Source organism: Onychostruthus taczanowskii, unplaced genomic scaffold (assembly GCF_017590055.1).
Source record: "Onychostruthus taczanowskii isolate IOZ18803 unplaced genomic scaffold, ASM1759005v1 scaffold67, whole genome shotgun sequence".
NCBI lineage: Eukaryota > Metazoa > Chordata > Aves > Passeriformes > Passeridae > Onychostruthus > Onychostruthus taczanowskii.
The window spans coordinates 4,319,144-4,342,702 of NW_024504455.1; the positions used below are offsets into that span (position 1 = coordinate 4,319,144).

General features: G+C 46.4%; 1 protein-coding gene across 8 annotated transcripts in view; it reads left to right on the forward strand.

The window, feature by feature from the left end:
* The first annotated feature begins 505 nt into the window (after positions 1–505).
* BCL9 (BCL9 transcription coactivator) overlaps positions 506–23,559 on the forward strand; it is a 30,370-nt gene continuing 7,316 nt past the window's right edge. For 2 of the 8 annotated variants that reach the window (XM_041420943.1, XM_041420952.1), the window contains exons 1-6: positions 506–582; positions 15,970–16,052; positions 19,045–19,351; positions 21,227–21,543; positions 22,459–22,648; positions 23,119–23,218. In XM_041420943.1, the coding sequence (XP_041276877.1) occupies positions 19,299–19,351; positions 21,227–21,543; positions 22,459–22,648; positions 23,119–23,218 (660 nt within the window). In that variant the 5' untranslated portion in view covers positions 506–582; positions 15,970–16,052; positions 19,045–19,298. Of the gene's footprint in view, positions 632–689; positions 735–2,367; positions 3,478–12,153; positions 12,659–12,785; positions 12,869–15,728; positions 15,747–15,969; positions 16,053–19,044; positions 19,352–21,226; positions 21,544–22,458; positions 22,649–23,118; positions 23,219–23,559 lie in introns of those variants that run through there. The other 6 variants (XM_041420945.1, XM_041420951.1, XM_041420948.1 and 3 more) reach the window with 6 other exon arrangements.

A 23,559-nucleotide genomic window follows, 5' to 3' on the forward strand; every position in this document is an offset into this window, starting at 1 on the left:
TGCCATCGGTCCGGCGGCGATTCCCGGTAGCCGCCTCGGGTTGCCGGGGCGCATGGAATCCCCCTCGAGGCGGGGGGAGCAGCGAGGCTGAGGCGGGGGTACCACGGCACCGGCAGCGGAGTGGGCCTGGGCGGGCCGGTGCCGAGGAGGGCGGGCAGGGCACCAGTTTGGGGCCGGGCGGCGCCATCCCCTGTCCCGCATCCCGGATCCCGCATCCCCCGGGGGACAGCGCGCGCGGCCCCTCAGGGGCCCCGCGCGCCGTTTCCGTTAAGGGGGTGCAGCCGCTGGGGGGGGGTGGCGGGGGAGGCGGCCCCTTTAAGAAAAGCTCCAGGCTCGCGGTCTCTTTAAAAGGGGAGGAGGGGGCGTGGCCGCCGCGGGGCGGGGGCCGGACTATGTTAATAAAAGGGCGGGGCCGCGAGGCTGAGGGGAGCCTGTCTCTTTAAGAGCCCGGCTGGTACCACCGTGCGGAGAAGGGGGAAGGGCCGCAGTCCCCTCCCTCTGGCCGGGGAGAGGCGGGGCGGGGGGGCCGGGCGAGACCACTGCGCGGCGCGGGGAGCGAGAGGCGGTCCCGCCGCCGGCCGAGTGAGTAGCGGACGGTACCACTGCCGGGGCGGGGCGCGCGCGACGGGCGGTACCATTCCTCTCTCCGCGGGTTGCGGGACGCGGCGGGAGGTGTGTGTGCGGGAGGGGGACGGAGCCGCCGCGCCGCCCCCGCCGGCCCCGGGCTGAGCGTGGTGAGTGCGGGGCGGGCACCGGGCACCGGCACCCGCGCCGCCCGCCCCAAGTTCGGGAGTTGCGGGGGGAGGAGGTCCCGGGGGTGCCCCAGAGGAGGCGGCGAGGGGAGCCCAGGGGTTGCGTGGGGTGCCTGGGGGGCTGTGATCCGTGGAGGGATGTGTGGGGAGCAGGGGATGTGCTCCCTGGAGGGATGTGTGGGGAGCAGGGGGTGAGCTCCGGGAGCCGTGCTCCCTGGAATGTGTGGGGAGCAGGGGATACCTGGGGGATGTGCTCCATGGAGGGATGTGTGGGGAGCAGGGGATGCTGCGGGAGCCGTGCTCCATGGAATGTGTGAGGAGCAGGGGATGCTGCGGGAGCTGTGTTCCACGGAGGGGTGTGTGGGGCATGGGAGATGTTCTGGAAGCTGTGCTCCGTGGGGAGCAGGGGATGCCTGGAGAATGTGCTCCATGGAGGGACGTGTTGGGAGCAGGGGATGCTCCATGAGCTGTGCTCCATGGAAGGAGGTGTGGGCATAGGGAATACTCTGGGAGCTGTGCTCTTTGGGATGTGTGGGGTGGTCTGGGGTGCACTGGGGGCCCTGGAGGTTGTGCTGTGTGGAGCGGCACATGGAATGCCGTGCCTCGCGTCGCGGTGCAGGGGATGCCCCGGGGGCTGTGATCTATGGAGGAATGTATGGGATGCCATAGGGGATGTGCTGGGAGGAGGCATGTGTGGGCTGTCCTGGGTCGCAGTGTGGTGCATGGGATGCTCCAAGAGCTGTGCTTGGTGGAGAGATGTGTGGGATGCTCGGTGGTGCGGGGGATGCTCTGGGGCTCTCTGCTGCGTGTGGGGCTGTGCCCTGTGGGGTGCCCTGGGCTGTACCCTGTGGGGTGCTCTGGGGCTGTGCCCTGTGGGGTGCTCTGGGGGCTGTGCCCTATGGGATGCTCTGGGGCTGTGCCCTGTGGGATGCTCTGGGGCTGTGCCCTGTGGGGTGCCCTGGGGCTGTGCCCGGTGGGGTGCCCTGGGGCTGTGCCCTGTGGGGTGCTCTGGGGGCTGTGCCCTGTGGGATGCTCTGGGGCTGTGCCCTGTGGGGTGCCCTGGGGCTGTGCCCGGTGGGGTGCCCTGGGGCTGTGCCGTGTGGGGTGCCCTGGGGCTGTGCCCTGTGGGGGCACTGGGGCTGTGCTCTGTGGGGGCTCTAGGGCTGTGCCCTGTGGGGTGCCCTGGGGCTGTGCCCTGTGGGGTGCCCTGGGGCTGTGCCCTGTGGGGTGCCCTGGGGCTGTGCTCTGTGGGGTGCTCTGGGGCTGTGCCCGGTGGGGTGCAGCACTGCGGTGATCTGCGCTGCCCTGAGGGTTGTGGAAGTGCCTTCGGGCCGTGCTGTGGAAGAGGACAGTGTTGGGTGGATTAGAGAGGTGGTTGTGAGATTCCAGTCTCAGTGAGGGGCTGTTGGATTGGGAGTCAAGACTGTCCTGGGAGAAAGAAGCTGGTGTAAAAGTGAGGCGGGAGCTGCGTGTGTGAACTCTGTGGTTGGGCTGAAGTGAGGGGCAGGGACACAGGGATGTAGGGAGTGGGATACACTCCATGAAGTGAGAGGGTGGGAGATAGTGTGTGGGATATAGATCACCTGGGACGTGCTGTGAGGAAGGGATGGGGGCTGTGGTGCAGGAAGCACCATGAACTATGGGCATCTGCAGGAAAAAATGTGGAGAGCTGGGTGAAGAAATGAGTATGAGGTTTGCTGGGGAGAGTGGTACATGAAGGGAAGCATGTGAGGAGTTGGGACTTGAGTCATTGTAAGAAAGAGATATGGGAGTGGGATTGGGGAAGGACTGGGAGCCAGAATATGAGGTAGGAAGTGCTTTCAGCAGGAGGGAGGTGGTGCACATGGTCATGAGGGAAACTGTAGGGCTCCAGAGCTGGGAGGCAGTGTTGATAGATCAGGGGAGCAGGAATCCAGGGAAGCTAAGCCTGTAGTATCAAACTGGTAGGTGGGATACTAAGTGTGGGAGGAGGATCTTGTATATGGGGATTGTTGGGAAGAGCAGTATCTGTCAAAGCAGGGGAAATGTGTTTATTTGGAAGGATTCCTGCTAGGTAGAGGAGAGGCTCTGTATGTGTATGCATGAGAGAGAGTCTGTGCTCTGGCTGGCTGCAAAGGGGGAAGACAGACTAAATCTGAAGTTTCATGAGGTTAAGTGTTAGATGATGAGAAAATAAAATGGATAGTGGAGACCCCAAATGCTTAGGGAAATGGTGGCACAGGTGGATGCATGCAGGCAGCAAGGCTCCACTTCTAGGATGAGAGAGAACCCTGTATTTCTGTGTTGTCCAGCTCCCTGTCCCCAGGCTCCCTGTGTAGCTGATGGGTCTAAAAAGGCCTCTGAAGATGGAATGTTTGGGATGTGGAAGGTGGATTTTACTCAGGGAGGGTAGACAAAGCATGAGGAAACAGATGGGAAGAATCTGATGTGACAGTCAATTGTGGGTTGCTATTTGGGTGTAAAATATTAAGGTGGGATGATTACATGATTAGTGCTTTAATAGTAAACTACATGAGAAATCAGAAAATTGTCATGCAGCAAAGAAAGAATGAAGTAAGTGTCAGATGGGAAGTGGTTGTGGAGTGATTTCATGCCCACCAAGGCGAAAGGGAAGATGCTTTCCTTCTTCAGATGTCAGACCTAACATGGACTCTGAAGCTGGTCTGGAAATAATCATGAACCTCATTTTTGGGAGAGGAACATCGAGTCTTGTAGCCCTTACCTGGTAAAGTAACACCTTCTCCTCGGTCTGGGCAGAGAAGAAAGGGTTGTGCCAAGTCGAGTTTGTCTCCTTAAGCCTTCTTGTTGGTGACTGGATGATTTTCTGTCAAAACACAGTTGGAGGAAGCGGGGGAGACGGCTCTCTCTGTTTTTAGGGGTTCCAGTAACATTTTTATTTTCCTTGAAAGTATTTTGTCCTTGGTTTCTCTGTGAAAAGCCCACACAGACATTAGATGCTCTGAAGGATCCTTAAATGTATCGCGCTTTAAAAGCATGAGGAGAAAAAGTGGTGCAGATTTTTTTTTTCTTTTCTGTTTTGTTGGATTATTTGATCAGTGATTGCTCGTGATACTACAATAACAACCGTTGGAAAGCTAGGCAAGGCTTTATGTGAAATCAAATGAAAGAATTAACATACTTAACCAGCTTTATTCCCACTTCTTTTTGTTTACCTCTCTCCTGCTTTCTCTGAGGTCTGTCATGGCCGATTTCTGGCTGAAGCGGGGTGTTACAGGTGTGGGAAGCTGATGGGGCACACACACAGAGTGTTTTGTGTCCATCCCGCGGCAGAGGAGCTGTGCTTGCAGGAGTGCACACGCCTGCTTCCCATGGCACGGATCTCCTTTCTTGCCTGAGCTACAGGGGTTGTTTTCCTGAGGTTTTATAGCCATTTTGGACAAGTTGGCATGATGGCTCTGTTAGGCGGTGTGGATTTTTTTTCTTTTAACAGTGATCTCCAAAGAGATTATTTTTAATGAATGTGTCCTTTTTTTCTTACTCAGTGCATAAAAATGGCTCAAGGGCTCATATTCTTTCCCTGTCTCCCTTGCTGGCCTCTCCTCAAACAACAAAAGAAAGGCATCTTTCTTTTTTTGACTTGGAGTTAGCAACGATGTTAGTTTTGGGATTTTGGAATTTTCTCAGGGGGGCAAGTGCGTTTTTGTTTTGTTTTGTTTTTAAATCTGGTTTTTTTTTTGGGTCGGGATTTTATTGTGGAGAGGGGTCTGGGGATCTTGGATCTCACTGCACTTGTGTGAACTCTTAACACCTTAATTGAAGGGGTGGAGATGCTGAATCACTAACAAAGACCTCCTTTATCCAAAATGTTAATCAATCATTGACGTTAAATAAGTGTGAACAAAACCAAGCAAAAAAAACCCCCACCCTAAACAAGTTTTTGTGTAAGTCCCCCTCCCATTCAGCTGCTCATCTTTGGTCAGGTTAACGTGATAAATTCTTTGGGGATGTATTTTGTGCCTGTGCGCTTGGTTTTTGCAGTGTTTGGTAAAAGTTCTGTTTATGACTTCCAAGTGTAGTTTTCCCAACAAAGATTATTTAGCTCCTAGATGTCTAAAGAGGTTCTGGGAGAAATGGTGATTTGCTCTGGTCTGTGGGAGTAGCTGGACTATGATAGTAGTGTTGTGGCCATCTTTTTGTGCACTATTTTTTTTTTCCTTGTTTGTTTTGGGGAATTATTTTGCTTTTCTCTCTTGTGATGAGTTAATTTGTTTATTGGTCAACACAGTCTTCTAAGCTAGGCAGGACCTGAATGTTAATGTGGAAGAAAATAAATCGGTTTCTGGTCATACAACCAGAAACTTTGTAGATCTCTTCTGGATATTATGAATACAAAGGGTGTGGACTCTTTCTTCCCTGTGCTTTCCCCCTCCTTCCCCCCCATCTTACATTTCATCTTTACAGTTCATGTGCTTGGATTGTTTTCAGTTAGGGTTAGTCCACAGCCAAACTGCATTTGTCACCAAATATCCAAATATAGAAACTGAGGCGAATGTAAGCCACAAGGCTAAAATATTCATATACTACAGCTTTTCTGAGCAGTTTATATGTTTGATGTGGATAAGAATGGAGTACCTTTGATCCATATTTCCCAGCTATTCAAAGGCTTGCTACTCTGCAGCACACTGACTTCCCATACCTATTTCTACATGTTTCTTCCTAGATGTTGTTTTTTTCCTCTGAATTCTTGACATGCTGTGTCAGTTCTCTTGCCTCACAAACTATGCCTATGGCTTAGGAATTTTGCTGGCCTTTTACAAATTCAATAGGAAAAAACCCCAACCCCAAACACCACCAACAACTTTATCCTGTGAAGTAATTACACTCAAGTGAGTATTCAAACTAATTTTATCTTAAATGTGAGCTGTGCTACCTTGCAGAGCTTTTTCTCTTCTGCTTTGTAGAAGTTTGTCAGAATTTCTTCATAGCAATGCAGGCAGCCTTCATAAAATCCTTCTAACTCGTTTGTGTGGCCTTGGACTTCACAGAAATCTCCGTGCCTCCCTAAGGTCTGTGGTCTGTTTACATAGATACGAAGTCCTTTAACCCAGCAAGTTTTGCTGTGGGCTTGGATTTCCTGCTTACAGGCTCTGCTGGAGTCCCTCTAGCCTTCCTGCTGGCAAAATAAAGGTGTTAACTCAGTTTTTCAGAGCAATTTGTGAATGGAAGGAGATTTCATTGCCGAATTTTTGTTCAAGCACTGCACTGCCTATTGAATTTAAAAGAGCTTTCCCCTATGTACCCGTACTTGTCTGTTAGGTTTTGTTTTGGTTTTTTTTTTTTTTTTTTTTTTTACTGCTTTAAAAGTTTAATTGTTTTGGAGCTTGACCTCCTTTGTAGTAGGGATTATACAAGTCCAGAAGAACAGGAACTTTATTCATAATTAGGAAGTCCAGATAATCTTGAAGAACTTGAACAAAAAAAAAGGATCTGTTGGGAAATTTCCGAAGGGTTGCCTTTAAGAACACGCGGGCTCATAAACACCGGTTAGCAACACTAGGTGACATTTAATGTGCTGAATTCAAGCGAACCGTTCCAGTGTTAACTTTTGATTTATGTTTTTGAAGAAGCAGGGGTGTGCTTTGTGACTGCACCCTTACCTGTGAGCCGAGCTGCCCTCTGTTCCTATTCCTGTGAGCTCTTCCTTCAGTGCTAGAGCTGGGTTTTGAGGCGTCCTTGGTGCTCATCTGTTTTGACTCTGCACCACCCCGTTGTGTGTGCTGGTGCTGCTGCTTCGGAGCAGCTGGATGCTGGAACGGATCAGGGAGCTGATCTGGATTGGAAGTAGCCTGGCAAAGAAATGATGATACTTAGCCAGTTTGCCAAACTGGTTTGCCTTTTGGCCACGGGCACATCAGACAGCGTGGTGCAGGGGTGGGAGTAAATATTGGTACCAGCAGTTCTCTGAGCTGGCGTTGCTGCCAAAAGGAATGCTCATCTAACTATGTCGCTTAGAGTCTGCTAAACTTGCTAAATGTTTTTGACACCTGTTTGTTACAGCTTCCCTTGCCTGAGAACAGTTCCTCCAGCTTACCTTGTTCTTTTTGCCAAAAATCATCTCTGAATGTGTATGCAAGGTATCAAAAGAGAAGCCCTCTTTAAGAAGCTTTAAGCGGGGCCAACAGAAGAGTGTGGTGGCTTTGCTATGGAAGAGTTTCTGCTGCCTCAAGACTTTCTGATGATACAGAACATGTACTGTAAATTGACGATAGACTATTTAGTATGGTTGCAATTAAGCAGTGAAACTCACGCTGTGAGAATCTTGCTGAGGAGCAAGAATTCAACAAGAGTTAAAAAGCATCAGATGTCTTTAAGAATATGAAGAATATTCAATTATCGTAATCAGTGGCAGTAGAAATTTTGGAAGAGGTATTAAGCCTGTGGTCTAAGGCTTCTTTTTTATTCTGCTGTAGCAGTTGTGCTTCTATATTGGGAAAGGGAGGGATGGAATAGCCTGTTGTGCCTGGGTTTGCTGCAGTATTCTCAAACTCTTCTCTGGAAACTAGATTCAGAACCAGCATATGAGATGTGCCATAGGCTCCTGGTTGGATCCTGGTGAACCATCCTGAAATCTGGTCTGAGTTACTAAACTGTGGCTATCGTGAAGTGAGCTGCTGCCTCACAACTTTTTACATTTTCTTTATTCCTACTTCTGTGGGTTGTTCTTACATATTCTTCTGCAGAGTTGAATCTGAGCACTCTGGTTTTGATCTACTTTGACAACACTAATTGAATTTATTTTAAATACTGTTACGAGATTGCAGTTAACTATAGCTGAAGAGTGAATGTTATCTCTATAGAGAGATCCCTTTTTTCAGACAGACTTAAAAGCAGAAGTGGGATTTTCCTTGTTTGCCTCCAAGAAGATGCTCGTGGAATAGGGAAGGGAGATGAACAGTGGAGCTATAAGATGGTTGGCCTGTTTGTTTTTTAAAGCCTAGGCAGAATCAATGAAATTCTTTCAAGGGAAGGAAAAAAATGCCTTTTACCACTGACATGATTTCTTTCAACAAAGAAAGATGGAGCAATGTCCTCTGAGATTTCACTGAAAATTGGGTGCTGTGGTCTTGAAAACAGTGATGGTTTTACATGCTCCTTGGTGGTACAGTTGATGGCATAAAGAGTGGATGATATACACAATAATTTAGCTGCATGTGGAATCGAGGGAGAGCTTGCTGTTTTCTGTATTGAGTGCAGAGCAGTTGTTGTGCAGGCACAGATAGCCATACAGCTGCCTGTTCAGCTCCTAGCACTGGCAATTACTCTGAGCTGGGTGTCTTGTTTTCATGGCTGTTTGGCCTCTTAAGAAAGCAGTGTCTCTGTGTTTTTCCTCCTTGGCTTTCTGGTGAGGCTCTGCATAGCAGCAGAGCAAGAGAGCTTTAAATCAGTCACTGATGGTCTCCGTGTGCCTGTGGTTGTCCTCTCTGCCTGCTGAACAAAGGGTGCAGATATCTGTTTTACCTTATCAGCGGGGTGCCTGGGGCCCATGGGCTCTTTTAAAGCCAGGGTTGCTTGGATTTGGTGGCAAACTTGGGAACAGAGCTTGGCTCTTAATGTGCCTGTGATTTATCTACTCGACCGTGTTACTTACGCTCTACAAATTGCTTTAAGTCTGTGAGTCTGCCTGTGTGTGTTGTGTCAAGCTATCTGTGCCACCTTTGCAGTGTGTACACAGTTGTGAAGACCTGAACAAAAATTCTGGTTTAGTGGTTCACTGATAAAACACTGGGTAAGATCAAGCAGTGCAGACCATTTTTCACATTGCCCAGAGCTCTGCTTTCTGCATTTTACTAAACTGACTTCTTCAGGTGTCTTGATATCACTGTTCCACTGCCTGTGAAATGGCAGTGTTTTATCTATGTACCAATCTGGATTTGTTTGAGGATTGATTAGAAATGTATTTGCAGTGTAATATAAAACCAAGTTGTAGCCTGTTGAGGTGAGCAGCCACAGCCTCAACAGGGACAGCTGGTACAATGGACAGTTGAAGCAGTCCTATGTATGGAGAAACTCTTCAGGACTTCTGATGGTGGAATGGAAGTTTTCCACCACATTTTATATGTATGTATGAGAAAAAAAAGTAATAAAACTTCAGGTCAAAATTGTTTGACAGCTCGTTAGCAAGAAAACGCTTTCTTCTGCCTCTTGAAAATAATAATTTTGTATATATATGCATATATACAAAAAAAAAAAATTAACCTTCTTGTGGCTGGGGGATAGAAGGTTGAAACTGTCAGGCAAATAGCCACCATCCAGCAGAAATGCTTCTGAATGCTTTAGTGAAAGCCAGCTTTGATTTGACAGCTACGAGGCTTTGAAAATAGCGCTGTGTTTATACAGCACAGTAAATACTTTGAAGTGCGTTAGGCTGTGCTGTACATGCGTGGCTAACTAGAGGAATATTAAATGCCTACATCTTGTGTTGAGTGAGGGAGGATCCTGCAGCAATTGGAATTGCATGCTCCTCGTACTTTTATAAGATCGTGTCAAAGCAGTAGATTTGATAATAGACCTGATTATACAATTGCTTAATTTCTTGTCAAAATAACATTTTTACACGCAGTGTTCTGAGATCTTTGAGGTGACCTCATGTTATTTATCAAATGTCAGTTTTTCATCCCAGCAGCTTTGATATAATCGTGTAGCGTCGTGGAGTACTGTGTACATGCAGTTTTTGCTTGCTGGAGTTCTTTGAAGTGCCTTACTCCTTAGAAGAGTCATTGCTGTGTGGAGGATCCTGCATTTAATAACCAGGAAGCCAGTATGGAATCACTGCGCTGTGTCACTGAGGGTCGTGCTGCCTGTCCCACGCCTAATGTGGGTCTAAAAGCAAAGGAATGAGAGGTTCAGGGCACCAGGGACAAGCACACCCTGGCACACATTTTACCCAGCAGTAAGCTGCAGGGGATGTAGTAACTCTTCAGCTTTGCTCCCGTGGGAATGCCGGGTTTGTGCTGTTGAGCTCCCCAGGTGCCTGAGAACAGCAAGAGGGTTCATGCAGAGGAGCAGGGTAGAGGGATGGCTGGTGGTGACAGTCCTGAACAAAAACTGGTCTGGCAGGCACTGCTGGAAGGTAGTGATGCTCAGGGGGACCTTGGAAAAGTGCTCATTTGGGAGGAGAGAGACCAGAGAGCTGTAAGGGTGAAGGTTAACGTGAAGGAAGGTGTATGGCTTGCCCCAGCAATTCCGACTGGTGTCGTGTGTCATGTCCCCTCGCAGCAGAGTGGGGAATTACTGCTTGCTGTAGCACTGGGTTTTTCTCAGAGGAGCTCTGTCCTGTACTGACCCATCCCAGCCCCACTTAGCTTATGAAAACTGACAAGACTGCAGCCCAAGGAGTTACGCCTGAGGATTGCTGCTTATCTTTCATTCTGGAAGCCTGTTGAAGGGATGCTGAAAGGGAAGGAGAAAGCACTTGGGTTTTTTTCTGTGTTGAACTGATTAGTGACTTGTTTCTCCCAAGCCTTTTGTTCAAGCAGTGTGGGTTAATACTTGTAGAAGAAAAAACTGCTGCCTCCTTTGTCCTTTCTCCCCAAACAGTATTTCAGCATATTTTCCCCCAGCCCCTTTCAACAGATTTTCTAGAATTTCTAGAGAATGGCCTGCTGGCAAGCTTGACACAGGTGTCTTTTACCTGTGGTTGTTCATGCTGATGTCCCTATTTCAATTTTTGAAAAAATAAACCCAGAGAAGTAAGGGGAAGGAGATTGCCTGTGGCTTCTCCTAACTCCTGAAGAGTAAATGAAGTTTTGACAGAAGCCAAAGCTATGAAAGCAGGCCATAGAGAACTCTCATTACCCACTGGACTCCTGCATGCAATGCTGACTGATGCTAAGGCTATTAACTGCTAACATGACATGGAAAGCTGCAGAAGCCTGTCATATATTAGGGAAATACTGTTAAAATGTTTCTTGAAAAATCCCTTATTGCTCGAGCTTTTGATCTTTTATCAATGTTTACAATAGCTGGGACTCCGTGGCAGCCCGGCTGCTGCTCAGGTAAGCGACGCTCCACGCAGGGAGCTCCAAACTCCACTTGCAGAGTACATAGGCTGCTCCCAGCACTGCTAACAGAGGTGGAGCTGGAGCGATGCTGGCAGCTGAGGTCAGCGCCATGTCGTGACAGGGTGCGCGACGGCGTCCCCGACGCCCCGGCTGACCCGCACCTGCCAGCGCCACTGCTGCTGCTGAAGCTGAAATGGCAGGAGCACCGAGGGGAAGCGTTCGTCATGTTCCTGTACAGAAGCAGATAGCTGCAGCTTAGGCTTTGAGGGTTTTTTTTAAAGAATTTTTCTTTTGGCTTTTTCCCCAGACTGATTTCTGGAAGTGTGTCAGAATCTGCCAAGAGCTTGTTCCAGTCCCAAGGGAACCAAGTAGTTCAAGTGTTTTTTACATAATAGCAGATGGGAAATTGAAAAGCTCTCTGTGTTTGTCTGGGTACACCTTGAATTCGATCACCAGTGTCCGTGAGTGTCTGTCTCCTCCAGTGCTTTGGGGAAGGAGTTGTACGGAGTCAGAATCTGTCTAGGACAGCTGTGCATCCCCACTGGATTAATAATGCACTGAAGTGTTGTTAAATACATTAAAAATAAACTTTAAAGGACATATAGTTGTCTGTTTGACAAGAAGTGTTAGTGTTGTTCACGACTCTTGAAAGTTATGCTTGTGAGAGTAGTGGGCAACATGTCTGTTGCAAAAGACTCTTTTAGAATGATTTTTTAAAGTACCTAAAAAGAGTGATTACTTATACAGCCTTTATATCATGGCTACTGTTGATTATCCATTTACTTGTCAGAAGGAAGAGAATAGTTGCTAGAGATACCATTTTCTCAGAAAAGGGGATAGTGACATGAGAAACTCATAAAACACTTAATTCTCTGAGCCTTTGAGTTGGTATTGTGCTTTGTCAGTGATTGTCTTCACTGCACATTTTAAGGATGTAGAGCAAAAGGTTGGATTTTCTGTGGCCTTTGTTGTTTAGCGTGGACTTCAGGAGAGATTTGTTCTTTGGGAAAGGTCCCTGTATGTGCTGATAGGGGTGGGAGAAATTATGGGAGGAAGGGTGTCTGTACCGTCTTACTTGAGAGGTGTGGATGGGCAGGCACAGGTAGGCTCAGCAGAGCTGCATTATGTGACCACACTGTACTGCATTTGCATGGGCCTGATTAAATATTCTTACAGTTTCTGGGAGGCTTATGCTGTGGTCCTAAATTCTGACAAGGGAACTTCTCTCCATGTAACAGCATAGAATCTTGCATGCCCTTTCCCTGTCTGTGTCTGTTGGTCTTCAGGGTGCTAATTTTAGGTGAGTCTGTCTTTGCTGAGCCCCTTTGTCTGTGCTTCAGGGCTGGAGGTAGTTGTGGGCAATAACCTACTCATTTAGAGTTTAAAAGAGATGCTTACACACCTCACATGCAGAAGAAGGTATTTTCCCTGTGGAGGTTGCCATGCTGCCTGGTGGAGATTGTGTAGTCCCCGCATTCATGTCACCTAAACTTAATTTGCTACAATTCTTGATTATTCTGGTTATTGAGAGTAATTTCTGGTCTAAAACTGTGAGCATAGAGATAATGCTGTGCAGACTTTGGAATAGCAGTGATTTCTCTGATGTGGTAAGATGGAATTCTCTGGGACACTGTGAGAACTTGTGTATCATTTTTTATTGTTATGACATGAACATAGGAAAGTCCAGGGTAAGTTAGGACCATATAGAAACTGATGACTGGCTGTGAGTTGCTATCTAATCACCTTAGATGAACAACTTATCTCTACCTACCCTTAGGTATCCAAGTTACCTATCTGAAGGGACCTGAGGTATTTTCTGCCCTTGTTTTAGAAAAAGGGCAGAGGGACCTGGCAGAAGATGGGCACAAATATATTTCAATAAGCGTAAGTCTATCCATGCCTTTGCCATCAGTCAGCACTGCCTCCTTTGTGCCAGTACCAGTGAGCACGTGGACACCTGGTGGGATGAAACAGGAAAGTTGTCTCCTGAATATTTTTTATATCTTCACAGTTGCTGGAAGGGATAAGAGTTGGATAGGCTTATGCTGGTTGAAGTTGCTGTCCTGGGTCTGGTACAGCGCTGGTGTGCAGAAGGTAAGGTTGCATTTTTGGCAGACCTGTTTGAATGATGATGGGTTCAATCCTAGTAGTGTGACGGGCATGTGCTTTATCCATTCCTGGAAAAGGTTGAGGAGGACAGTTTTTGCTAGGAGGCAGAGACAGATTTAAAGGTGTATTTATTAGCCCTTGTTAGGGAGCCCTGTCTGAAAATTAGGACTGCTTCAAGGGGTTGAAGTGTCTTGTGTTCCTCTATCCTCAAGTGTCATAGGGAGATGTATGGGGTGTAGAATATTCATGTCATTTAATCTATTTGCTTTTACATGATCTTAAGGAAGTCACACCGCTCAATAAAAGCTTTGAATAACACTTCCTGTGTCCTCTTTGTTTGCCAGTCGCTCTCCTTATCAATGAGGTGTGTAATCAAGCACTTTATTAAACAGCAGCTTATTAAAAAGTAATGTGCAGCTCAGCTGCAAGTGTGTAAAATAATCAAATGCTCAACAAAACTGGTAAGTGCAGCACGTGATGAAAACCAGTGGTAGCTCTTGGGTGTAGCGGAGTCGCCTTTTGCCAGTGCAGCTGTTCTCCCTCTCATGTGGTTGAATGAGGGTCGGAGAAATTGGAGGTGCCCTTCCCAGTAAAAATGTGCTGAAGGAGCGCGTTGGCTGATTCACTGCCTTGCCCCACCTCTCAGCTCGCACTGGGAATCCACTGGTGGATGCACTCGCTGAAGTTTGCTTCCTGGTGGCTGTCAGGATCAGCGGTTGCTCAGATATCTCCTGCTGCTGCTATTCTTGGTTCCTTCTAAAGCTTCTGTTCTTCCCTGAGCAATCCCTTATTCCACTCTCTCCTTCCTTACCCACTCCACTGTCACAGATACAATTCAGGGTGCAGGCTCAGCTTGCATTCAGAGTTATCATTTGTTTTCTGCAGCAGCAGGTCTCCAGCCTTTTTTCTTTTTCCGTGCTGATTTTGAGCTCTCACCACCCTCAGTCCAGCAGACACTGACAGTCTCAGAAAGGCCGTGGGGAAAATAGCAGTGTGCTCTTTCTTGTATGCAGAGAAAGGTTTCTTGCCTTTAATGCTTCATGTCACAGTCAGGCCACAAGTCTGATACTTTTATCTACTTGGTATGCCTTTATTTCATCTCTCCACATTCTCCTCCTCAAAGAGGGAGAAAAGACTGAAGTGAATCAGTGATAACTGCAGCTGTTCCTGCTGGAATAGCCATAATGCTGTATATCTCCAAGTACTTGACCACTTGTCACTATCAAGCTTCTTCAGCTTAAGGCCATTCAATAGGAACTAGCTAGTTTGGGGTTTTTTTAAACCTTCTCTTTGCAGTACAGTAATATGGTGGCTGGTTTGTAGAATTACGGGGGTGGTCAAAATATTTAACTGAAAGGTAGACTAAGATGTGCATTTACATCTTATTGGGTACTCTGTGCTAGCTGGTTTGTGTGCATGCTCTCAGCCTTTTGCCCTGAAATTCACTGTGAAGCCAACTGCCTTGTGCTGACAGGGCTAAGACTGCACAGGTGAGCAGCAGAGATGGGAGACTAGGGAATGGAATTACAGTGCAGTAACTGGGTAGCCTAAAAGATGGATGGTGCCCCTCTTGCAATCCTGAGCTATGGTCTGCAAGGCTGTCCTTCCTTGCCAAGCTGGGATTGAATTTTTCGAGGAATGGAGCTCTGAGCAATGTTTGTGGTAGATTCTCTCCATCCTGATGTGTGCTGGTATTCACACACTTTCCTCTTCAAGGGAAAAGGTGATTTCTGTCCCTGCTTTGGTAGAGGTGTGTCAGTATTGGCACTAGCATGGCTTAGCCTGTATTGTTTTGTTGGGTGGGGTGGGGGAAAGGGGAGAGGAGATATAACTGGGTAATTGGATTCAGGGATGATTGTGCTGCTGTGGTGAGTTTTACTGGATGAAGCAGCTTGTTGCGATAGGTGTTTGTTTCAGCTTCTGTCTGCAGGTGTGACTTGGCTAGATAAGGATGGTCTATCACTTGATGATTTCATTGTTTGATTTGGCTGGACTGGGTGGAGAATGTAGCTGCATTGTTTGGGACTAGCTTTGTAGTTTGGTTTTGTGAAGTGGATTACATGGCAGCACATTGCTACATTATTAAGGTGAAGCTGCAGTAGATAATAGTTGGAGAATGTTGGAGGGAAGAGAATATGCACAGGCTTTCACAATGCATGACTAGTTGAGCCTCCAGCTCCTGTGTTTCTGTCAGGAGATCTGGTCAGCAGAATGCATTGGGATTACACAGAAAAATTTTGGTAGTGATTTCAGTTTGCAGTTGTACTTTAACTGCAAGGCTGTCCATGCTGTGTAAATAGCTGAGAGTGCTCTGAGATACCACACTGGCCCTGGCAGTGTGAGTGTTGTCTGGATTCATACTGTCTTGCAGCCTCTACAGTTTTCACAGCAGGTGAGGGAGAAGCTGGCAGGTCACTGCTGGGTTTTTTACTAACCTCAAATTTAGCAGTAAGCTGCTCTTCAGAGCCTGCATTTCCTTGGATTGCTGAACTTTCAGGCACTTACACTTGCTTTGGATTCCCTTCCTCCTGTAGGGTATGCAGTGATGTGAAGTAGGAACTGCCAGAGCAGTAGATAGTGCTTCCTCCCTCTAAAACCTGCCTGGTTTTCCCCTAGATGTGATTGCCTGCCTTTACCTGATATTTGATGTTTCTGTTTATACATTGTCTGGCTGTGGAGGAGGTTGCATATATGAAGCACAAGGGTTTGGCAGGAGTTGCTGGGCACATTGTGAGGGGAAGGTGAGCTTTTGAAGAGAGATGGGTGCAGAGAAGGAAAGGTGACATGTCCAAACTTTGTGCCAGCTTCTCTAAGCACAGATGAACTCATGAGAATCCAACTGGCTAAACTTGGGAGTGCTAAAGTAGGTATGCCCTATTTCCCCTCCATGGGCAGCATGGATCTTCAGAATCTTCCAGTCTGATGGTGGCTTCTTGGGTGCTGATAAATAGTTCAAGGCTGTGCAGAGACTTCCCCTTGGTGGTTCAGAGCAGCTTTTGATTTCTCTGCTTCTCTGAATGCATGGAAGGGGTGCACAGCTTGGCTGTGAGTTCTTGTTGGTGAAACTTTTTCTCTCCTTTTTCCAGGTGACTGTTTTTTGTGAGACAAGTGGTTTGCAACTCATGGCCTCCACGATGAGTACTGCAGTGTCGTGACACCAGGGGTCTTGGTAAGCTACTTGCTGGAAAAACAAGGATCTATAATATCTCCACAAATGCAGATCCGTATGTTTTGTCTCTGCAGTTAAAATTTGAATTAATTTAAAGCCATCCAAATTGTAGGCTGCAAGCAAGTGGGGTGGGGCTACATTTTCATCTGTTCTCACCTCCTCTTCTGAGCTTGTAATGATAGTGATGGGGTTACATGATCAACCAGGTCAGGGGGAAAATCCAGCTGAATAGAAATTTCTGGTGTTCCCCTTGTGTTAGTTCCCATTCAGATCTTTCCCTGATGTGGTGAGAATGAGTAGCCAGCTGAACTATCCCATTTCTTTGTAACCTTTGCCTGCCATACCTTAAAGCCATCCTGAAAATACAGCCTTGGATGTAGCTTTCCAAAATGTCTTGAAAAGTGGTTTGACCATTCACTGTCACTGACCCTACCTCTAATTTTAAAGCAATGATACGGGCTTTGCTGTGGCAGGCAGATTCCAGCTGCAAAAATACATTTCTCTAGAGCTTTTCCATTATTGAACCCTAGATTCCGAGGCATATATGTGTTAGAAGTGCATTGAGAAAAATCATGAGACATTCCATTTCACATTATAAAAGATAGTACATTCCCCGTGTGCAGAAATAAGAAGCTGAGGAAGTTGAGTTGCTGTTGTTCCTCCAATGAATATATTGATGTATCCTTTATAGCTCTCTCTGGTAAGAATAAATTTAAACTGAGATTGGAAAACACAGTTCCCTTGCACAGCACATCGCTTTTAATATATGGAAGATGTGTATATAGAATAATAAAAAGGTAAGGTTAAAAAGTTGGAGGGTTCTCCTCCCACCCCTGGGTGAAGTACTTGAAAGTTTGGTGATGTCAGGAATACCATGTAGCCAGTGTGATTGTGATTCTTCTCCTCATGTTTTCTCATTGCACTGAGCAAGACTGGGACCAATGAGACAATTCTCATCCTGTAATAAAGGGTAACATAATGTATAAATATCCCAATGGAAAAGCTGAGGATTAAGCAACCAGGAAACTTAAGTTTATCATGCTTAACTTAAGCTAAGCATCAATGTCCTGCTGTAAGCATCAAGCTCTGCTCACTTTTATGCTGTTACTCCTGTTCTCTCTTTTTTTTTTTTTGACCTGGAATTCACTGTATTTTGAGTCACACCTTCACCTTAAGTGAAGAAGTGCAGAAGTTTCACAGAGTTCCACTGTCTTTTACAGATGTGTCAATCTCTTGGAAAGCAGAGTTGGGTGCTGTTGATAATGTTAGAGTTTTATTTAACAAAACAGACATAGGAGCCAAATTTGCATGCAAAGATGATACAGTTTAGATATGTGTGAAGAGATTCTCTTTCCTCTTTAATGTATCTGAATAGAACCAGCTGTAATTGCAACATGATAGTAGGAACAATAGGGATAGGGTAACTCCAACATTGTTCCCAAAATCAGTGGGATAACCAGCTAATAGCCCCAAAGAGGCATGTGAGTCCTCTGGAGAGTGTGGCTCAGACTGGAGTTCATCTGATTATGCCTGATAAGAGGCCTTTAAAATGATACATTTGTTGCAGAGACATTCCCTACATGAATAGATTTGTGCAGCACTGTGGATATGAGAATGGGCAGTAGGATTACTTCTCTGGCTCATTTAGGAGATGTGTGGTAGAGAGGAGAATTTTCGTAGGTGATGCAGAACTTCACACAACTGCTGCAGTGTGGATCATGTTAAAGCAGAGTAGCACAAAGTCACTAAGATGTGTGACAGCACAACCTCACAACTGTACAAATTTGGGGAACTGAAAAACCATGGTGCTCAATACTACAAGTTGCTGATAACTTTACTTGGCCAGAGGTGATCATAGAGTGCCCATGTCTTTTAATCCTCTGGTGTCATCAGCACATAAGCCAATTTTTTGTTTTGAAATGTAGTTTGTACAGTAGTTTCTTCATAAAATTCAAGACATTCCCATCCTAATAAGATTTATTTTGTTTCATTTGGTATATATAGGAAAAAACTACTTCTTTGGTGTTGAGAAGGAATATCGGGAATATTTACATTTGAATAATATTTAACTAGCGATGCTTAATACATTAACAATAAATCTTGGTTAGATTCTAAATTAAGTGGATTTGCATCTGAGTAGGTGAGATGAACAGGAGAGATTTTGTTGAACCGTAAACAAGACAGAAATTTGTTCCAAAATAATTTAGCCCAAAGCACGTAAACAATAATGTTCAATAGTTTCCACCTACAGAAACAGCTTTATGTGCCTTACTGCCTGCGTCATGCGTATTGTTTCTTAGAAAGAAGCTGAAAAAGCAGCTGCTTTTTTTGTGCCTTTTTTTTTTTTTTTATGCCTGAATAATGTGTAGTGTGTTGCTGAGCAAATTTAGCTGGGTACTACTCCAGTGCTTTTTTTACCTTTTTAATAGATATGATGAGTGACTAACCCCTCATGTTTTCCGAGTAATGACACAGAGCAGTAACTTACAGGTGGTCAGGAAGGCATTTTATTTTTTTTTTCTCCCTTTGTGTAACCCTTACCACACATCATTGAACATGTGTCTAGGTATATTGGACCAAAGAGACAAAAGATTTAAGCAGAGTTTATGTTCTTAAGAAATATCAGATTACGGCCATTCACAGGAGAATTTTGGATAGCTAAGTCATGTTGGGGATTTGTACTTTTGGCTTCCTACTGAGTTCCTGTGAGGTGTCTTTAAATTGAGCACGGATGCAGAATCGAAGTGCTCAGATACAAGGTGCTTCCCTGTTTTGTTGATTCCAGAATGATTTGCTTTGGACAAAGGGAAGATGGCCTCACTGCCTGTAAACTGAATGGCCAGCCAGAGCTGCCTCTGGTCTGAAATACACATCTGTCTGAAAGCTCTTCTTCTCTGTCTTCTTTGGAATGGGGGAAGAATTGCCACGCATGTGTGTCTGGTGTGAAGTTCCTCATTGGTTTTCTGTTCTCTCCTTGTGGGGTGGTTTGCAGTGTGCCCTGGAGATGCGAGACTTCCCCTGGGCGGCAGGAGGCACGCATCTAGAGAATGCTGGAGCTGCAGGAGGGAAGTGCCCAGTGCAAAAGCAGCGAGGAGCAAAGAGAAAAAAGGCAATCAGGCAGCCAGCACTGAGAGAAGCGGGTGGCAGAAAGTGCTTCGACGCTGCCTCTGGCGGCACGCTCCCCAGAGGAACTTGACGAGAGCCCATCTGCGTGTGTGTGAGACTGTGAGCTCAGGATTTCTGTCAATGCATTCCAGTAACCCCAAAGTGAGGAACTCCCCGTCAGGCAGCACACAGAGGTAAGGAAGAGTCTGCAGTCAGCTGCTGTGGGTTGGTGCACCATGCCGTCCCTTCTGCTAGGGGATTAGCCCAAGGACTGTGGCAGTGTGGCTTCCTGGTCCCTCTGTGCACACACCTGTTGTGATAAGACACCAAATGATGACACAGATACTGCTGCTCTCGAGGGGAACAAAAAAGAAGAAGAAGAACCTTTATTTCCTGACTCCAACATTTATAGTTTTCCCAAGGTGACAGTGGATTGGAGGGTGACAGTGCCACCTCTCCAATGCCACTGGACAGACCAAGGGTCCATCAGTTCTCTCTACCTCCATGAAAGAATGCAAAACATAGGTTATTTACAGAACTGTGTGTGAGAAAGTTTGTTGAAAGAATACAAACATCAGAAGGCTTAACAAAGTCTTACAAAATCAGGGCGACACACACCAGCCTGCTGAGTACCTGAGCAGTGGCTGCACAGTGCTGGTAGTCTCCATGTTTGCAAAGCTTAGGATGAGCTGAAAGCTGTAAAGCCATGAGGCGTGGATTCTCTGTTCTTGTGCTCTCCTCCCTTCCACCAGGTGCCTGGATAGGCTGTAGCAGAGTAAATATGCTGTTTCTATCTTGGTTTTTTTTTCCTTCCTCCTCTTCTAATTATTTATTTCCTGAGAGGTAGTTGGGCATCAGAAGGTCTGTCTGTACTTTCACACAGAATGCTTTCTCCATATTATTGGCTTGAACAGCCTGGAGAACTGATCAGCTGAGCACTGAAATCCTCTGTGTCAGTCACCTGCCAGTGCAGCAGGGCAGCATTTCTTCTCCACTAATTTGGAAAGAGAAAAATAAGAAAGCAAAGCAGTGTCCAGGGACTTAGGATGGTTCTGATTGACAGCATTCTTGAGTTTGAGTATTTACTCCTGGAGGTCATCTGGAGCTTAACAGTATTTCAGAGGGAATGCTTCTGAGTCAGATGTCTGTCCAAAGGAAGGCACAGCTTGTGTGAGTCCCACAGTGAGGATGCTAGCAAGCACTGCCTGTTTGAAGTGATAGTGATGATGGTAAAAGACAATGCAGAAGATCCAATAGCAATGGAGTAAGTGGAGGGTGAGGAGGGAAGGGGTGCCTAATACCTGGAGAGCCCAGAGGAGCAAAATATTTTTTGGATGCAATTTGCTGGATGGAAGAGGAACGAAGGACTCTGAGTCTTCTTTGGCAAATTGAGGAGGATTCATCTGCCCCATTTTGCAGGAGTGTGCTTGGAGATGGTATCCTTCTCTTTCCTTATTCAGAGGCAGGTTGTAGCTGGTTTAATTGTTTTCACGGTCAGAGGTTTGTGTTTCTCTGGCAGCTCGCCCCAATGGATGACGAATGCTGCAGTAATGCTGGGTTTTCCTTGTGCTCCCTGTAGAACTGGATAGGGAGGTGCAAGGGAGGGGTTGGAGGGGGGGGTCTGCTGATCAGAGCTGCAGTGTAATTGGGGTCCAGGAGAATGGTGAGGGGAACTTTATTGTGCCTTGTTTGTTTACTCTGAGCTAGTCTTGGTGTGAGGCGCTTCTCTGTGCACATAGAAACCGTTGTCTTTATTGACAGAAGCACCAGAGGTGGGTCCTCATGTGACAGCAGTTTCTGGGATCTGGCAGGTCTGTGGTTTGCCCTGGTGCCTTCTTGAGCAATGAGATACCATCTTGGATAATAACCCTTTCAGGGCATGTTCAAAAAAGCACCTGCATGACTCTAAGCTTGCAGGCATTTTTTATTTGTCAGCAATTGTCTTAGCTTGTAAAGGTGACAGTGGTTGTTTCTGCTTCACTCTAATCTGTTCCTACAGGGCTGAATGAATCAATGGTGTGATTTGTCACTTTTTCCTTTTCTTTCTTTTTTTTTTTCTCTCTCCCCAGTAGCCCCAAATCAAAGCAGGAGGTGATGGTCCGTCCCCCTACAGTGATGTCCCCGTCTGGCAACCCTCAGCTGGATTCCAAATTTTCCAACCAAGGCAAACAAGGGGGCTCCACCAGCCAATCCCAGCCCTCTCCCTGTGACCCCAAAAGTGGAGGTCACACCCCCAAAGTGCTCCCAGGCCCGGGTGGGAGTATGGGGCTGAAGAATGGGGCTGGAAATGGTGCCAAGGGGAAGGGGAAGAGAGAGAGGAGCATTTCAGCAGACTCCTTTGAACAGAGGGAAGCTGGGACTCCTAATGATGACCCGGAAATCAAAGGTATGTTTGCTAGGGTTCATGTGCAAGTGCAGACAATCAGTCTGAATCCTCTGTGAGATGGAGAATTGCTCTGCAAGTATTAGTGAAACATTTGTTTGTCTGGAGTTCTGTATAAGTTCCAGCCAATGAAGTCTAAAGGTCTTGAAAGCAGGCGAAGAGGAGAGGCTGTCATAGCTGGCATTGGTAAATGTCTTGTTCACGCTCGGTTAGAGCCCAGACCTGACTCTGGTGGGAAAGTTCCTTTGTACTCTTAAACTCCCCCAGAGGATTTAAAAGTACAAATGCAACCTGTTGGTCTCCCTCTGGCCTTTGGCCTTTCAGGAACTGTTCTGTTGCAACTGGGGTTTTAACAATATGCAGGTCTGTTTTGTCAACACAGATACATAACCCGTAGCACCCTGACTGGTAACACTAGCCAGAGAGTTGGGATTTCTGTGTTCTGTTCCTGGCTCCAACATTGCTTCTGTGAGGCAGTGCAAAACGAGACCACATGTTCAGTTGTCCATCTTTGTTGTCCATTTGCTAGGCCACCTAGCTAAGGTGGCTGAGCAAAAGAAAAAGTAAATTTTTGCAGGAGTGTTTTCATGAGGCAGACATATCTTTTTTTGTTCCTACATAAAAGTGTAGTTTTTCTGCTTTTTTATGTGGTCATTAGAGAATTCAAAGAGATCATTTGTGGGAACTGCCACTTTCCTTGGAAAGGGACACAAGAGGAGCTTTCTCCCACTGTTGCTTGAAGGACACCAAGGCTTTAGAGGAAAGATGTGTGGTGTAATAGAAGAATTGCCTTCAGTGGTGCTTGAGGAAGAAGCAGGAAGTTTCAGAGGAGAAAAAGCTCTGATCAGTTTCCAGAACTGATTTCCAAAGAGATCCCAAGATAGTGATTCCATTCTTTCCCCCTTTGTCCCTTTCCAGACTGCAATTCTGCTGATCATGTGAAGTCCCAGGAGTCTCAGCACACACCACACTCCATGACTCCTTCAAATGCTTCAGCCCCAAGGTCTTCCACACCTTCCCATGGTCTGACTGCCACTTTGGAGCCAGCAAGTGGGCAGAAGACTCCATCCAAAGTGGTTTACGTCTTTTCTACTGAGATGGCCAACAAGTAAGTAGGTAGCTGCTTGAATGTCTTCTGGGAGCAGGAATTATGTTTGTGCTCATCTTTTAAGAGATTGTCAAGGGCACTTTCTGCATCAAGTAGCAAAAAGTCATTGCTTGTTTTGGGAATGCTGAAGAGGTTGGAGTGGACCATATCCCTGCCTTCTTTGCTCTGAGAAGTAATTGTTTAATTCTCTGAGGTATGGGTATATATATTTTTTTTTGTAAATGCTGGTGGATATTGTTTTGCAATCCATGGAATGAATGGCAGCCAGGATGGCTTAAACTGAGACATGACCCCTGAATGCTGATGAGTTTGTAGACATAAGCATTTTTCTTTTGCTACTCATCTAGAGTGAAATATGTGTGGCTAAGTCTTTCTCCATTTTGCCAGCTGAAAGACAGAAAGGAGGCCAGTTAAGAAAAATGATTCTTAGCTTCAACTGCATATTTGCATCTGCCTGTCTGTCTTTGCAGGGCTGCAGAAGCTGTGCTGAAGGGACAGGTGGAAACCATCGTTTCCTTTCATATCCAGAACATCTCAAACAGCAAGGCGGAACGAAACACTGTACCCTTGGTAGGGAATACCTGCATGGGGGTGAGAAGGGGAAATTGTAAATGTGCCTGTGTGTGGTTCAAAGAGATGGATGATTATTTACACTCTGAAATAAGTTTTAGGAAGACAGACAGCTGTCGTTCAGACCATCTGCAAATAAATGTCTTGGGTCATCCAAAGAAGAGTTAGTCCTGCAATATTTGGGTAGTGTATTTTCAACCTGTAGGTCATGTAGAGCTAGCACAGACAAAAGGGGTCCCTGCAGTAATGCCTTGAGCAAAGTAGGTTTCTGCATTGCCAAGAGGCTGCTGTGTAATTGCTGCATGAAGGCAAATTTTGGACTGGTGGGATTGAGATTGGGT